The 17,647-nt window shown below is 38.8% G+C and overlaps 1 protein-coding gene across 3 annotated transcripts in view; it reads left to right on the forward strand.

Moving 5' to 3' along the window:
* Positions 1-17,647, forward strand: part of ABCC4 (ATP binding cassette subfamily C member 4) — a 136,631-nt gene that overhangs the window by 5,884 nt on the left and 113,100 nt on the right. For all 3 annotated transcript variants that reach the window (XM_053971651.1, XM_053971652.1, XM_053971653.1), the window contains exons 2-6: positions 7,401-7,511; positions 9,630-9,750; positions 10,401-10,625; positions 14,830-14,919; positions 15,270-15,433. In XM_053971651.1, coding sequence (XP_053827626.1) covers positions 7,401-7,511; positions 9,630-9,750; positions 10,401-10,625; positions 14,830-14,919; positions 15,270-15,433 — 711 coding nt within the window. The remainder of the gene's footprint in view (positions 1-7,400; positions 7,512-9,629; positions 9,751-10,400; positions 10,626-14,829; positions 14,920-15,269; positions 15,434-17,647) is intronic.

Here is a 17,647-nt window from a genome sequence, read left to right on the forward strand (position 1 = left end):
AGGCCTGCAGAAAATGTTAGTTTGTAGTATGCTCCCCCCTTCTTGCCATGTCTGTGTTTCTTCTTGCTGTCTGAAATACCAGGAAGTGTGCTAGATTAATAAGGTAATTCTGTACCTGGCTGATGAACAACATGAAAACAGCCTGCAATAAATGTAGTCAGATACCAATTGTGTTACTGTCAGCACCAGAAAGTGGGTGTTCAGCAGCTTAGCTGCTCACACTGTGCTGTGGAAAAGGCAGCAGCTTGGAAGATGAGATGGAGCTGGGTATCAAAGGTTAATACAGTTGGTATTGAAACTGGAAGCCTGAAGGTCGTTTTTGAGTTAATATGGCTTTGAAGTAATTTAATTGTATTCCTATTTCTTCCTTCTGTAAGCAATGAGAAAAGCTGCTCTTTAAGCCACATTAAACTGGGGAGTGAAGTTGCGACCAAAACACAGTTGAAAAGCATCTGAAGAAATACCAGTCTTACTTTGTTTCCTTTATTACTTGTGGACGACTGCCTTCCTAAGGGGAAGTGGGAGAAGGCAACTTACTAATGAGAGTAGATGAACATATGGAATGGAGAGGTTAAAAAAAAATATCACATGATGACTAAAAACTGTTGCTAGGGTATTTATGAATTCTTGCCAAATAACTCTGGAGACTCTCAGCATGTGTGTCCTTCTTTCTGTACATCCAGAAAGCCAGCAGTGATCCTCTGGACTGAGAGCAAGCACATAGCAGTGCTGAATTGCACTGCTGGTGTAGAGTGTCACAAAGGTGGGTAATGAACAGTACAGTGAGGCAGGCAGACTCCTGGGGTGAATCCAGGAGAATAAGCAACGTGCATTATTATCCAAAGGGCCTGTGAGGAAATACCATTTATTTTATCAAAAAAGCCATCTCCAAAGTAGGTGATTAAAGAGAAAAAAATGTGTTACTTTGCAGCTTAGTTGTTGAAGTAGTGCTTCCAAGCTGCTCAAGAGAGACAAAATCCTAGTGTTACGGAGGAATTTGAGTAAACAAAGACTCTCCTGTGCAACTGTTGAAAAATAACTTGCCATTGAGTGTAAACAGGTGATGCTTGTAATGTAATGCACAAATAAGCTTAAGAGGAATGGGGAAAATGCAGTTTGTAAAACACCTCTAAGAAATTAGCTAATGAGAGTATACTGGATATAGCTTTGACTGGGTGCTGTAAAATTATCCAGAAATTAAACTTCTGCTTATTATTACAAATAAAGAAAGTATTTTCCTAATCAGGCAAGCAGTTTGTGTTGTCTGATTTTTCTGACTTGTCCTGTGATAAAGCAGGAGCTCTTGTGAAACTGGTGAGAAAGAAATTTTGCACTTGTGCAGAGGAAGGTACTGTAATATGCAAGTGACTGTGGGGTGATTGTTGTGGGGCTAGTCAAGGCAATTGAGACTTGTAGGAGCACCCAGGGCCCTTACAGACACATCCTTTGATCTTAGGACATTTTTTATTTGTGTCAGCTTTGTAATGTAATTGCAAATGCTTCTTGGCTGATTTTTTTTGACAGATTTTACCAGTTCATGAAGAACTTGTAATGTATGCTTAGATTTCTAGGAAGCTCTGCAAGCCTGCTCTGCAGGCTGAGAATAGTACTTTTTTGAGTATACGCAAGCAGGACACGATAAAAACCCAGAGGTACAGGAGGTCCCATCCCTGGGTTAATGAACCATTTGAGCTGGACACTGCTATTAATTTCATTACCTATCTGTAATGTATTTCTTCCTTGGCTGATAGGAAATTATTTTGGCATGATAGGAAATCTAATAAGTTTTCTTGTTTAGGACATTTTATTTCATGTATGAAGCAGAATAGCATGACTAGTCTTAATGATGCTGCCTTTTGGATAGCAGGGCCTGTTTCTCTTCCATGCTGTCTTTGAACAAGGGGATGACTTCTCTTGGGAGGGTAAGCAAACACTGTAGTAGCTTTTTCTGCAATCTTAGAGGCTTGCCAATATCTTGGTGGAGTAGTTCTCTTAACAATTGGTAAAAATTGGACTTTTCCTGAGCAACCAAGTAAATTGTGGCTGGTTGACTGTGTTGTAATCTTAAAGGGCGTGTAATGTCGGGGCCCAGGAGTAGGGAAATGCAGGAAGTGAATGTTTATATTGTGGTCTTTGTGTATCTGCTGGTTCAGAAATGAATCACTTTCTTTTTTTATCAGTGCCCAAGATACTGCTGCGGAGGTGAAAAGCCTTTTGGGGTCAGAACAGTGATTTACTGTTTCGCAGTTGGCTATCTCTGGGTTTGCATCAGATTATAGAGTGATTTTTTAATTTATTTTTTTAATCTTTATTCCAAGTGACATCAGTATTCTGGCAGTACCAGGGACTTATTCTGGGCATGTTTCCAGACTGATGTCTTTGATCAGCTAATCGTTTTGATAGAATAGAGGCATTCCCAGCAGAACACAAGGTACTCTGGATTCTTACAGAAACTCACATTTTTATGCATAGGTCATGCTAGGAAGAATTTGGGCTAAGCTCTTTGAAGGGCATCATGTGAACCCTGTGTTCTGAAAGAGCAACTAAAATGAGGCAATGTGTAAGAAAAAAAAAAATTTCAAAATTCCTAGCACACAGGAAGGTACCTGGCAAAAGTAAAGACAGTTACGAGAGAGTCCTCTTTTTATTTAAGTTGAACAGCTTCTTCAGAAAGAAATACAGAAAGGCAGTGTGAGTCTTACCTCTACAGCATATTGTTCCTCTCTTCCAGTAAAATAGATTGGTATTGAGCCCATCATTGGGGTGAGAGGAGGGGTTTGCATGACTGTCTATATATTTCCTCAATTTCTTTAATTTAGGTTATTATTTTAGCTTTTTTATTAAAGAATAATGCAATTTGCACAGGTTCTGTTTTCATAACAAATGCTAACTTTCTGCGAGCTGTTTTTAATACTCTTTGAAGAGATCTGTGTTAGCTGATCTCTGTTCTGACAAAAGACATACCACTCTAATGAGTAGTCTTCCTTTATGGCTATGTTGGGGTTTCAGGGATGTTCTTTATGTAGGCCTTTGCTTTATTTGTCAGCCTCCTCCAGCAGTCCTCTGACAGCACTCTAATTTAACTGAGCCTTCAGGCAAGAGAAGGACTTGGTTGGTTTGTGTCTTACAAATGTGTGACTTGAGTTTGGTCTCCGTTCTGCCGTGAGTGCAGAGAATCCCACAGGGCTTAATCTGCATGTGGCATTCAGGTGGAAACTTTAATGACTGAATAGGAGCATGTGCTAAGTCTTCTGTCTGGAAGTAGACCTTCCAGCTTAAAGTTCAGTATGCATCAGTGAAATGGTGATGCTCAAACTCTTCTTGCTGTACTTAGAGTTCATAGAAGAACTCATTCTTGAGATAAAAGCCCTTCAAGGACTAAGCAACATTTGAAAATAAAAATGTTTAACCTTCTTCTACAGGTATTTAACTATACTCTGTTAATACAACATACTGTTAAAACCTTTTTTACTCCTGAAATCTCCAGAGCAGTAGCTCTTGAAGATGGGTGTTTTGGGGGACACTAGTCAGAAAGGTCAATAATGGGTGATTTTTACAATTTTTTGAGTTTTTAATACAATTTTTTTCCCTAACCTTACGGAAATGTGGGCTTGTGCTGAGTTTTTGCCATGTTGTTGTCCTTTATAATAATATATTACTCTTTTCAGTGTTATGGTTTTAACTGATGAAAAAAAGGGAGAAGCCCTGAAGTTGCCTAGGTCTCGTTGGAACTAATAGTCTGACAGCCCTGACACTTCTGGCAGTTTTTACCCTGCACTATCATCTCTCTGCTCCTTAAATCTTTTTCAAATTCACTCACACTGTAGGTACAGCGTGGAGATGGGGCGACAAGGGATTTTCTGCAAACTGTAAGAACTCCTCAGTGGAGATGGGCATATCATCAGTAAGTTGTTTTGGGAGTTTAAGGACAAAAGGATAAGCTGGATGGTTCTTACAGACCTGTACACTTGAGAGTGTTGTCTCTCAGTGGGTTTCTTTGCAGTGGACTGCACATCTGTGGTCAGCACGTGCTTCTCTTGGCTGTAGTGTGGGATCAAATGCTGTCAGCAGTTGCCTTCAGCGAAAGGCATTATTTTTCCTGTTGCCTGCCTGTGGTTTTTTGAACAGTATAAGTAGAGGAATGGTGCTTTAGTGAGTAAAATTAAAAGCATTGTTTTTATTTTTTAAGACTGTATATTTAAGTCTGTTTCTAAAGTGTCTTTTGTTTTCCTCTATGTACCCTGCTGCATGCAGAAAGTGCTATATTCAGCACTGCTGAGGCCACAGCTGGGGCCCTGAATCCAGTTCTGGGGTCCCCAGTACAAGAGAGACATGGACATACTGGAAAGAGCACAGTGAAGGGTCACAAGAATGATTAAGGGTTTGAAGCATCTCTTCTGGGAGGAAAGGCTGAGAGAGCTGGAACTGTTCATCTTGGAGAGGAGAGGATCCAAGGGATATCATCAATGTTGATAAATACCTGAGGGGAGGGTTCAAGGGGGGGCAGAGCCAGGCTCTTCTCAGTGGTGTCCAGGAGTAGAATCAGAGGCAGTGGGGCCACAAACTGAATAGTAAGAGGTTCCCTTTGAACATCAGGAAATACTACTTTGCTGTGAGGGTGATTGAGCACTGTTGTAGGCTGCTTGAAGAGGTTATGAAGGCCTTGTGGAGATCTTCAAAAGCTGTTGGGACATTGTCCTGGACAACCAGCTCTAGGTGGCCCTGCTTGAGCTGCAGGGTTTGAACCAGCTGATCTCCAGATGTCTCTTCTGACACAACCCCAGCCTTTCTGTGATTTTGTAATAAATACCCTATTTATGTTCCTTGTTAAATGTCAGAACCAGTTTTCTTTTCACCACCTTGGCAGCAGTAGCCAGTGAAATCTCACAACCATTTCCGTAGATGGGAGAAGGATTTAGCCTTTGTATTTTCCTGAAAGGGCTGCCTCATCTGATTCTCATGCTAGGAGAAAGATAACTTTAGCCTCTGTCTGAAAGGAGACCTGTGACTTGTTTATGGGTACATCCTGGGTTAATAGTGATGTTTCAAGAGAAGAAACACTGGGTATCAGCCTCAGGAGTCAATTGAAGTCTGCAGATATTTCCCTGCTTGTCCTGGAGCAAACAGAGGCTATTTCATCCAGCAGGCAGAAATTATTTAATGGCTTTGAGGTTATTTGCCTCATACCTGCTTTTCACCTGTGGTCAGCTGCAAGAACTGAGGTCAAAGACATGTTTCACTGGAGCAGATTCCTTGTGTCAAACCAGGCAGAAGTTTTGCTGCTGGTTGGAGCAGTTGGTATTTAAGACCTTTTGTTAGGACCTTTTGTGGGAAAGATGTGGTAGTGATTTGGGCCCTGATGCTATTTAACCATAAAGTCCATGCAACAGACTTGTCTGACAAGTACTTTCTATTTCTAATTGTACCTGTAACATTCATTTAGGAGTTAACAGCTCACATAAACAAATCTTCAGTACTCACTCCAAGAGTTTAAAAAGGGCTGTTAGGCATCAAAGGTGCTGCTCTAAGGATAGAGACTTAATTTTTTGAATGAGTCACGAAAACACTGTGCTAACATGCTAAGTAGTGAAGGAGCAACACTATATAATCCCATTTGTTACTTGCAGTTGTGCCATGGAGCGTGGGAAAAGAGGTTTCTACAACCTTTTCTTTCTTTGAAGAAACTCTGAGCCTCCTCTCTAAGGTTCTGCCTGCCCATCCACCCTCTCTAAAACTAGCCAACAGCCTTCTTGTAAGCCAGTGTATACCAAGTTTAATTAGAACATGCCCGAGCAAGAAATGTAGAGCAAGTTGATGAGTATTCATAACCACTGTTGTGGTTGTGAATAAATAAATACCCTCACTGTGAACCACCCCAGTTTTGAAATCTCACATGTAGGTCTTCCAGAAAATAACACGCTTCACCTAGCACACCACACGTTCTTTTAAGAACTGTGTTGGTGAAGTTGGGGAGTAAATAAATATCAGAAACTGAGCAGCAGTTAAGAACTTTCACAGGCAATTGAGAACAAACAGACAGCTTGCCTTGAATGCAAGAGTATTTTTTCTGTCACTATTGGACATTAAATGAGTACTCAGAAGCTTGGTAAGTTCAAAAGAGAAAAAGACCAAGTTTTATTCAAACATCTGGTATTTATAGAATTCCAAAGGTGATTGTGGATTGGAGGATGGAATTACCTCCTCTCCAACCACACTGGTCCAAAGATCATTCTCTCCACCCACAGAGAAATATGTAAACTATTCTATTTATACATGAAATTGTGTGGGAACTCTGACTCTCAAATATGTAAACATTATCAGAAGGCTAAAGAAGTTTTATGAGAACTTGAAAACTTTCAAAAGAACTATAGAAGAAAACTTAACACTTTTAAAAATCAGGGCAACAGTTTTTTTCCAAAACAGATCCATCCCTGACTTCTTGATTTTGATGGTGTTAACCAGTTGAAAAAGTACTTATAGGAAAAGCCTTAGAGCCAAAATCCACGTCTCCTGGAAACAAAATATCACAAATTTAGTAGAGAGACAAACTAAATGGAAAACTGCAAGTACCCTAACTCCATTGTTCCCACTAAGCCATGCCTGTTTTGCACATGTCATTCCCTTTTTCTCCATCTCATGGACAACTTGGTCACTTTTGTGCTTTATGCAATACAACCTTCGCTTTGTGGGGCCCAACTGAAACTGTTTGGACTTCCCTGGTGCTTCAGGCTTTGAGAAGGATCCAGGTGCATAAAAATCTAGTCTTGCTGTTCGCTGTCAGTTGGCCTATTTGATCTAACAAAATACAGTGTTTCTCAAAAAATCTACAGTACTGCTATTATAATTTATCTTCAAAGTGTTCTCGTAAAATACTGAGCTTTTAAGAATCTTTCCACTAAGGAAATTGAGCTGTTAGGCATTATTTTCCTTTTTTGAACCTACACACTGTGTCAGTGTGCTTCTGTTTATATTTCCAAATATGATTAAGATACAGTAATAATCCATTGTTTTCCCATTTTTACATTTCAGTGATTGTCTTTAAATTACTGACCTTTAATACTTTTTTTCCCTTAATATTTAAAGGAATGCTGTTTTTCCTTGAGTGTAAGGAAACACTGTAAGAAAACAATTTCCATAGGGCCAAGAAGGGTTATGCTGGCTGTCTGAATGCCTGGGAGTAAGTTGCTGTGGGCATAAAGGGATTTAGGAAGTGGAAAATGCTTTCCCATTTGCAAGATAGGAGTTGACTTAATTCTTAGATAAAAGTACAGCGAAACGTATGGATGTTAAATGATTCAGGAAGAGGAGAAAAGAAGGGTGTAAAAGAATGAAATTATTATGTAAATAAATTACTCTTTTTGGTCTGCTAATCAGTTTACTAATAATTTGTATTTAACTAGGTGGTTGAATCCCTTATTTATTACCGGCCATAAACGGAGGCTTGAAGAAGATGATATGTATAAAGTGATGCCAGAAGATTCCTCAGAGAAGCTTGGAGAGGAATTGCAGTGGTAAGGAGAAAAATTGTAGAATACTTTGGCTTGGAAGGCACAATTGTTCTCTTTTATTGTATTAATGCTGGAGAAGGTAAAAATCTTACTTCTATTCTAAAATTAAAAGATGTTATTGTAAAGTTAAACAAGGTTAAAAACTGAAGAATTTAGAGCAGTAAGAACTAAGAGAACTTGTTTACCATAGATACTTTTTAGACTTTTTCAAGTTATACATAATGGAACTGCATTAGAGTAATTCCATTATGTCATTTATAATTAATTTGACACTTTGCAAAATGCTTGCAAAAAACAACTTTTCATCAACTGTAATGGTAGTTATCCTTAATAAATGTGTGAATCTTCTGGCCTGTGGTAAAACAGCTGTGGAAACTTCAAATTGCTCTGTATAAAAGTGGAGAAGAAAGTTTGTATTTTATTTCTTTTTGTTTGTTTGTTTAGATTGCAAATTGAATTAAGTGACCTTTTAAATATATGTGTGTATATAAATATATGTATGTTGAAAATCTACCAATCATTGGTAAATTGGGCAAGATGCCTTGGACAGCTAAAAGCATGTATCTAGGAAGTGTTTTTATTTGGTTTTAAGTACTTTTTCATGGACTGTGTACTGGTTTGTAGTGTTATTGACTCAGGGAGATCTATATTTTAGTAGGAAAATATCTTCAAATAATTACTATTTATATCAATTGTCATGAGTCTTCCAACAGAGAGGATTTTTGTCTTCAAATAATCTTCTGCTAAATATAGTTAGAGGAAACGATGCTTCTTAGTGAAAGGTGGCCTCTGTATTAAGAAAGTGTGGCCTTCCTGTTTCTTGCCGTTACACTGAAAGCAGAGCAGATGGACTTTCCTGATAGTTTGCTTGGGATAAGAGACTCCTCAAGAAGTAAAAAGAATCCAGAAACGAAAGGTTGACCAGATCTGACATCATCCTGCTCTGGATAAGTTAACTGAGGAAAGAGAGTAGGTGATAAGCTTGTAGGAGTTGCTGCTTTTAATGTCTTTGTAGCTGGAGAGCTTTGCCAAATTCCATGGTTGTGTCTTCAAACAGTTTAGGGACTTGGCTGTAGGGAAGATGGATTTTTTCCAATGATTTTTTATAGTAAAAGCACACACTTGCATGAGTCAGGAAATGATAGAAGAAAAAAAAAAAAAAAGAGTGTTTTTTAATTCTTCAGTGTACTTGACCAAGAAGCAGAGAATATAATTCATAAATAGCTGCCTGCAGAAGTAGTCTTTTCTCTTGAGCCAAGAAACCCCACAGAACCTACATAGTTTCTGTTTTCAAAGCATGTAGACAATAACACTGTAATTCATGTAACAAAAAGAGGGTAAAAAAAAAAAAGGTTCTTATCTGTATGCTTTGAACTTTTTTGCTTTGTTGCAAAATAATTGGCTTTCATGCCTTAGACTCATTTCATCCCTCAAACTGTCAAGGTCAGAGGTCTGGCAGAAAACACTTAGCCTTCAGAAGAAAGGGGGAGGTTCCTCTCTGAAAGCAGCGTGTTTTAAGAAGTCTGCTTAAGTTGTGATACTTTCTTGCTAAAATCATGCTTGTTATTACTGTCTTTGGTTTTTATGTGAACAGATTGTGTCCTACATGTGGTGATGGAAAGGTTTTTGCCACTCTGTTGCCGAATCCTCGCCTTCAGAGAGATGTGCGGAGTGTTGGGTGACAAAATCCTCAGCAAAGCTTGTGGTAGAAAATAGGGCCAGACATGAGAAAGGGTTGGACATCACAACCTCTCTGGGGAAGCACAGGGCATATGGATAGACAGAGACACTGTGCTGCCTCAGTTTAGTCCATGGTCAGGAGATCATATGATAGGAGGCTCTTAATTAAGGTGAGTGGTGACTGTCTGATCAGAGGGGAGAAGAAATAAAGGAAGAGTTCCTCATCAGCAAATGTGTCAAGGGTGATAATACCCAACAGTGGTGAATTGTCTGTGATTTACCAAGAGCAAATAGGTCTAGACATTATTAACTCGTTTCATTTGATTCAATTTTATTAGGTGATCAGGGCAATCTGGCTGTTAGTCTGAAAGTGTTTTATTCTAGGAAATTGCCTTGTGATTTTACTTCTGTCCTCCAACATATTTGCACTTTTTTTGCCAGGTACTGGGATAAAGAGGTGCAAAAAGCAAAAAAGAGAGGAAAAACACCACATTTAACAAAAGCCATTATTCTGTGTTACTGGAAATCCTATTTAGTGTTTGGAATTTTCACAATGATTGAGGTAAGTGGTGTAAAATGTCACAGGACCTACTTCTTGGCTAACAGCAATGTGAAACTTTTCCACTTAGACTGCATGACATGTACTGGTGACTTCATCCTGGACTGCTCAGAGAACCTGGTAATGTTCTCAGAAAGGTAAAACAGAGCTATAGGCCTGCAGAGACTGAAAAACTGAGTCATAACTGTGGGATTATGGAAGTGGAACAGAGAACTCATTTCAGTGCATTATTTTTGAGACATTGCAAACCACTGACTTGATTTGTAAGGCTTATTTGTATTTTATATATCTAAGTGGGATGCCCAATAGAAAGAGTTTTTTTTTCTCTCTGTAAGTGGCTCTAAAGGATGCATGGCATTTAAAAAAATGGAAGTGTAATACATTCTCATTGAATTTTTATAACATCAAAGCATTTTTTTTTTGGTAATTGAGAGAGTTCTCCCTGAAGTTCCAGCTAAATTTTAATGTCGAACATGTTTCTTTTGGATAATGTGTTGATAAAAATTGGCTTGACATTTTAGAGCACAATAAAGACAAAATAATAAGGGATATGGCTTGTGGCAGTACTTGGCTCTTGTTTGCCTGTTTATAGACTTGGTTAGCACGGTGTGATATGAAATTACTAATACATTTCCCCTTTCTTTCTTTTCCAGGAAACTCTCAAAATAATTCAACCAATTTTTTTGGGGAAAATTATTAATTATTTTGAAAACTATGATGCCTCAGATGAGGTAGCTTTGAATTTTGCGTATTGCTATGCAGGTGCTCTGTCTGTGTGCACACTTATTCTGGCTATCATGCACCACTTATACTTCTATCATGTGCAGCGGGCTGGCATGAAGCTGAGGGTGGCTATGTGTCACATGATTTATCGGAAGGTAAGCAAACCTGTTCACAGCTGTATTTTGTATTTGACAGCTGTTCTGTTGGGGGAGTTTAAAAATGCAGTTGTTTGTTATGCTCATGATTGCAAATCCATTGAAGTTACTCATTAGATACCTAGTGCATGCTGAACGTGTCAGGCCTTAGATGTGTGCATGTGGCTTTGCTGTCTCTTTGGTGCTGGGGTGTCTGAATGACAGCTTCAGGCCTGCTTAGTGAAGGTGGTGACTTAAATTGCCCTAAAGTCTTGGAAGAGCTGCTTTTTTTGCTTCTTGCTGCTGTTGGAGAGAAGCCCCACCATTGCTCTTGGAAGTGTTGCGTGCTGAATCTGTAAGAGGTGTCGGCATAGAGCAGGAGAGGGACAGAGCTTCCAGGGAATGCTGGCAGCTACTCAGCCTTGCAGTTTGATCCCAGGGGAGGACATGGATGTCACCATCTGCTGCAACACTCTCAGTCTCCTGGGAATTGCTTCACTGTCCAGGTTTCCCTCCACCCCCGTTGTGGTTAATGGTGGGATTTATTTATTTATATTTTATCCCATCCATGATGTAGAACTAGTAGTTTGTCTCCTTTGTAGACCAGAGGCTGCTCCCCTCCCTTTGGGCACCCATCAGGTTCCCTTGGGGCAGTGGCAGCAGTTCTGTGGAACTACTACTTTGCCCTCCAGGCAGGCAGGGATGCTTACCTTTATCCCTCCTGGGGGGAAGAGAGAGAGGAGCAGGCAGAGGAGACACAGTTCAGAATCAAGTGGAATCCTAAAGGCAGGGAGTTAGCTTTTTATTACCACTTACTGGTTTTATTGTGGGAATACTGCAATAAAAACAGTGAAATGTGAGAAGAGATGTGTATTCAGTGAGCCATGGTTTCTTTGCTGTCTCTGTGTCCTGATCAAGAAATAGCTGTCCTGAGCTACAGATGGAGATGAGGCTGCTGTCAGAGGGAAAGTGGAGCAAGAGAAGTTGAGTTTTACCTACAGGAAGGAGCTGAGCAACATCCAGGACAAAATGCTGTTTCCCAGTTGAAAATGTCTGCTTCACTCTTCTGAAGCCATTGGCAATACCCAAACCCTGAGCCTGCTTCCCAGCAGGAGATCTCTGCTGAGAATGCTGGAAGGGAAAATGCCCCATCTTTTTATCTTCGGTGCTGTTGGAATAGTGACCTGCAATTTCAGACCTCAGTTTAATTGAAGAATCAGGACTGCACAGTTTCTTTGGAATGTAAAGAAATCCACATTATTTTAACCATTAAACATAGGTACTATCAACTTAACACGAACACTTTTACTACTGGTGTAGGTCATATGAAGTTTTTGCACAAAGCAGTAAAGTGAGGAAAGTAAAAATGCCCGCATGTTAAGTGGTGATTACTTTTCATACACACCTTTATTCTCTTCCTCTTTTGATACTTTGAAAAGGATCCTCCGGGAGTTTGGCTCTAGCATGGCACAATGCTTTCTTGTACATAAACATCTCTCTAAGGTATTAATTTACCAGACTGATTATCAAAATGGAATTAATGGAAAATGTATATAGTGATGGTGTTTGTTGCTGAGTTGATACTGGCTTAGAAGCTTGGAAAAGAAATATTTGTAATATGCACCCTTATTTCTAGAGATGGGATTAAATTGAAAATTAATCAGCCCTCATTTTTACTTCTGAGAGTGAGGGTTGAGGTAATGGCAGAACATTGCCAAACCTTTCTAACAATTTGTCTTCCCTACGTGCTGCTTATAAATAGGTCATATTTTCTCTTTAACCTCATACAGGCTTTTGAAAAAAACTTGGGTCTTTATTTACCAGCACTGTAGCAGAGTTTGTTAATTTCTGTAGAAAATAAAAGATTTGATTTGTAAGGATAAATAGATTGGATAAGAGAGCATTCTTAATACAGAACTTCAAATGTTCATAATTCTTAAGTTTTAGACCCTTTTTAATTTCCTGGAAAGTTCAAATCTAATTTGCAAAATCCCGTATTCAAAAACTTAAGAAGTTTTGTTACCAGTAAGAAGTATTAGTGAATGCACATAAAAACTCATAACAAAAATGAAAGTGAAATATGTCTCATGATGACTCAGAATCTTATGTTTTGAAATCAAAGGCTACTTTTGGGAAACTGGTTTTTGTTGGTTTTATTTTTTAAGTCTTAGCTGTTAGAAGTTCTTTGAGGTCAGTGTACTGACTTTAGCTGGGGTGGAATTAGTTTTCCTCCGCTCATATGGGGCTATGTATCAGATGTAAAAAGAGGAAGGTGCCAAAACAGGACTTTTCAGTAAAAAATTGGTTATGAAAGTAAAATTGCTATTTTGCAATCAATACAGATCCATTCAGCCAGGAAAATGTGAGGCTTATTTCACTTAAAAAAAAAAAAGAAAAAATCAAAACCAAGAGGGAATCAAGGAAATGCTAAAACTGCATTGCCACTGATGATGGGAATGGCTGCCTCCTCTCTGAGAACACAAATCAGTCACAGATGAGCACCCTCCTTTTGGCTCAGATGCTTGTGTGGTTCCTCCTGAGACTGTCTTGGTCAGAATGAACTGGACTCAAATAGAATCATATTAAAACTGGTTTTGCTGCTTACGTAGAAGTAGCTAGGAAGAAGTCAGAAAGGTGATTGTGTGGCAGGTCCAAGACAGACCCAGGCCATAGGCTACTAGCAAGACACTAGCGCAGTCTTCTATGGTTCAGGTGAACCTCAGATAGCAAATATGTTGTGTAAGAGGTGCTGTAAACACATCCTGATGGGACACTTCCCCAAACATGCATCATGTGAACTCCTATTACTATGATCTTTGAATTTCTAACATATTTTCTCAGAGCTTACCAACCTTAATGTGTGGTGTGGAGCAAACAGGATAGCAGCAGGCAGCTACCTGAGGGATTTCAGGTGGATGAGAGACAGGTAGCTTAAGACAGGAAATGAAGCAATAATTTTCTCAAATAACTAAATCTGATCTTTCATATACCCAGTATCCTAGATTTATTTTTTGGAATGTCAGAGGAATTTCATACTGGAGTTTTAAAAGTTTCTGCCTTTCAATGTTTCTGCTGGTTTCAACAAAGTTAAGGTTGGGATTCACTCTGTCATTAACAATAACAATATCCTTCTAACACAAAAGTGAGGTGCATAAAATGTAAGGGACCTTGATTGAAATTATGCTTTGAATAGTACTTTGATGGCTGATGTTCTTCTACTTGTTTCAAAATGCTGCAACAGTATTTTTGAAACAATCAGTGCTTTTCAGGTTTGATTATTGGTCTAAAAGGAACCCTAATAATGTTTGGAGAGGGAGAAGTAGATGTGCGCTGCCTAAAAATGTGAAGCGTTTTTGAGGAATGAACTATTTCTGTACAGAGAAACGTGTATCGTGCTTTGTATATTTTTTTGAACTTGTGCTGCAAACCTGTGTTTTCTCTCTAGCAGGTGTAGGAGGAAGCAGGGTGTGTTATCAGTATTTATGAGCAATTTTGGTTTGGACCTTTGCAGTAAGGTTCAGACTGCATATTTCCATATGTGATTTTTAGGCAGGGGGGGATATTTTATAATCACATTCTATTTTCTACTGACTAACTTTTTTATTAACATATAAAAATACTTGATATTTACTCTTGTTGTTTTTCATAGCATGTGCTAAACTTCATTTCACATAATTCAGAAAAGTTATGATTTTTCAAGAGTTAGTGATTTGTAAAGGGACACTCTGATTTGCAAAGATAGTCTGAAATTAATAACTTGAGGGATTTTTGCCTTCTGCCCGATAACGTGTTCAAAACAGAATTCTTTCAATTGGCCAAACACTGTTCTGACTTTAGTCTGGCCTTTAGGTGGTGTTTTCTGTTCCTGTTTTGTACAGACGCTCATAGTGAGGGGAAGAACAATGCACATGGAAAGTTACAGCTCTTTTGCTTAGTGACTTGCTATGTTGCTATTTTCCTATTTTTAATCACTTCAGACATGAAGATAGGGCATTTTTATTCTCACAGTCCTTCCCTTGGCCTTTTTTTTTAATACTTTTTTCTTTGGGGCTTTGTTTAGGATATTTAGTCTAATCCTCGTTTTATCTAAGGTTCCAATGCTCTCAGGGAAAAGCTGAGATGTGCCTTCAGCTTTAGCCCTGGTACTGTATTCATGTATCTTGTGTGTATAGGTGTACTGTGCTCTATAAGCTGTGATAATTTGAGACTGTTCTGACTTTTTTAGGCACTTCGTCTCAGTAATGTAGCTATGGCGAAAACTACCACTGGTCAAATAGTAAACCTGCTGTCAAACGATGTGAACAAATTTGATCAAGTAAGGAGTATTTTACAGATCTTTCCAAGGGGCTGAAGAAATTGTGGGGTTAGAGTTAAGAAAGTTTTGTTTAAAACTGGTGATTAAATGTTTCTAATAAACATTTCTTCTAGTTGTTTCTTAAACATGGAATGTTTTGTGTTGGAAGGGACCTTAAAGACCTTCTTGTTCCAGCTCCCCTCCAGGGGCACCTTCCACTAGCAGGTTGCTGACAGCCCCATCCAACCTGGCCTTGCCATGGGCAGAAGTACTTCCTAAATGTTACTAGGGGTTTAATTTGTTAGCTAAGAGCTAATTTAGAGTTAGCTAAGAGCTAAAAGTTAATTTTTGATTCTTAACTATTTGTTTAGGTAACAATTTTCTTGCACTTCTTGTGGGCTGGACCACTTCAAGCTGTAGCAGTAACAGTACTTCTCTGGATGGAAATAGGCCCATCATGTCTTGCAGGAATGGCAGTTCTGATTATTCTTCTTCCTGTGCAAACGTGCATTGGGAGGCTTTTTTCTTCCCTCAGGTAAGGCTGCATGTTTTGGGTTGTTGCTGTTTTCTGTGCTGGGTTTTCAAATGTGGATATTGGGTGGAGACAGAGTATCAGCTTGTGTCTGGTGACATTTTTTGCAGTGTCACTTACCTTTGCTAATATTTTTTAGAGCTGCTAATGTGAGATGTCTGAATTCCAGATTATGGACTTGAACTAGTCTGTCTTCCAAACAGACCAGTATCTGCTGAAAGTATCTGCTACTTACTAGCTATCCAGTGCATTAAAAGAGTTTGACTATTTCTGTAGCTACCTTGCTCTAGATCGTGGCATAGAATTGAGCTTTGCCTTCCTGCAGTAATTCTTGGGGAGTCGTTACTCCAAAGAGGATGTAGTCAGTGTGTGACCTACTGGAGTGACACAAGATTTGCAGCAGAAAGCTCTGGAAGGTTCTTATTCAAAGATGTTGCTCTCTTTCCTCCGTGACTAAGACACAGAGAGAAAAAAAGGGAAGGAACTGAGAGAGAAGGGAAGAAAAATTTATCGTGGTGGTTTTGATGCCAGCTATGAGGTTTCCAGCTGCAGGATTCTAGGCTGTGGAAATAAGAGTTTGTCCATTATCAGACAAATTTAATTTGTTTTTCTGTAACTTTATCCTAAAAAAACCCAGCAAGACTTGCCTCTGTTGGGATTGTTGAGGCAAGTTCTTGCATCCAAGTTTTCTGTTTCCTGTGTAATAAGCCATGCTTGACTTACATTATGACTTTATAAAAGGCTTTTACACCTAATTAGAAATATTTTTGTGTTCCTTTACTCTGTACACATATGCTTAGGAGTGTTAGGCATCTTTCTTTGCATCTTTTTGTTGAATGGGTTCCTTTTAGCTCTTTGAATAAGTAAAATTTCTTTCAGTGAGGTACTAGTTTTTTTTTTTTTCAAGTTGTATTTCAAGACAAGTTTTCTAAACATGCTGAGCCTGGCATTGCCATTGCATGGCCAGCTATGAAGAGAGAGATGAGAATTACAAAATGAAAATGACTTGTAGACCTTTCATTTGCAACCAGTGTGGTAGTCTTCAGTCATTATATTCATATGCTGTTTCTCAAATAATGTTCGAGGGCTACTTCTCAAATAATGATCCAGTCAGAGTTCTCTGTCAAATTCAAAGGGCTTTTCTTTTTATGATAAAGCCTGTTTGTAGAACACTTACCATATGTTCTTAAATGTGTATTTTCACTGCATGTGCAATATGCATGCAGAAGTATCAAGCTACTTCATTGCTGTTTTTCATTAGTTGTAAGTTTTTGAGGTTTGAGTCAATAATTAAAATACCTAGTGCTTAGCTAGTGCTTTATCCATGGTGGCAGGCTTTAATATCCCCATGTTACAGATGGGAAGCTGAGGCACAAAGAGATTAATGGACTTTTCCAGGGTCAGACAATAAGGTGACAAAAATCTCTTTCTTGAAGGTATGTATTTTGAAAATCAATCAGTGGCAATTTAACAGTGTTTGGGGTTTTTTACCCATTCAGTAACAGCCACTTGTTTGGATGCAGTGCAAGGGAAAGAATTTGTTAACCAGAAAAGCTTCTGCTTGTCTCCATGTGCACAGTTCTTCTTCTTTGTGTACAGAAATGTGCAATGAACAGAAGGAGTTCATGGTAAAACTGGAATAGATTTTAACTCTGTAATGATGATTGTGTTCACATGGCATTTGCTGGGAATCTGCATGGATTTAAGGAAGGCAGCCTATGAAGAAGAAATTTAAGGATTAAAGCTTTTGCTAAAATCCAGGCATGCTCGGTGTGGCAGTTAATTTGTGCTATTATTCAGTGTTGTTCTTGTGACTCAGTTGTGTAAACACGCGTGCACAGCAGTTCATGGTGCAGCCACTGGCCTCGGTGCTCTGGGAGTTTGCAGATAGGGCTTTGGTAGCCTGTGGAATGGTATCCACTATACTCTACAGCATTGCTTTTACTTGCATAAGTACGAAAAGTTTTGCAAAATGCACGTGACCTAAAACATAATTTGAGAAGCAGTTCAGTTATTGGACTGAAGGCCATTCTATATGTATTTTTTTCACAGGAGCTGTGTGCTTTCACTGCTTAGTCATGCAACTTGTAGTATTGTTATTTAATGTCTTTTTTCTTGAAGATAAAAACTGTGTCTAACTGCTGTCTCAGGCATAATTAAAACCGACCAGATATGCCTTGTGAAAGCAAAAAGGAATTTTGTAGCTTGCTTAATTTA

The sequence above is a fragment of the Vidua macroura genome, chromosome 2, assembly GCF_024509145.1.
Source record: "Vidua macroura isolate BioBank_ID:100142 chromosome 2, ASM2450914v1, whole genome shotgun sequence".
In the NCBI taxonomy this organism is placed as follows: domain Eukaryota; kingdom Metazoa; phylum Chordata; class Aves; order Passeriformes; family Viduidae; genus Vidua; species Vidua macroura.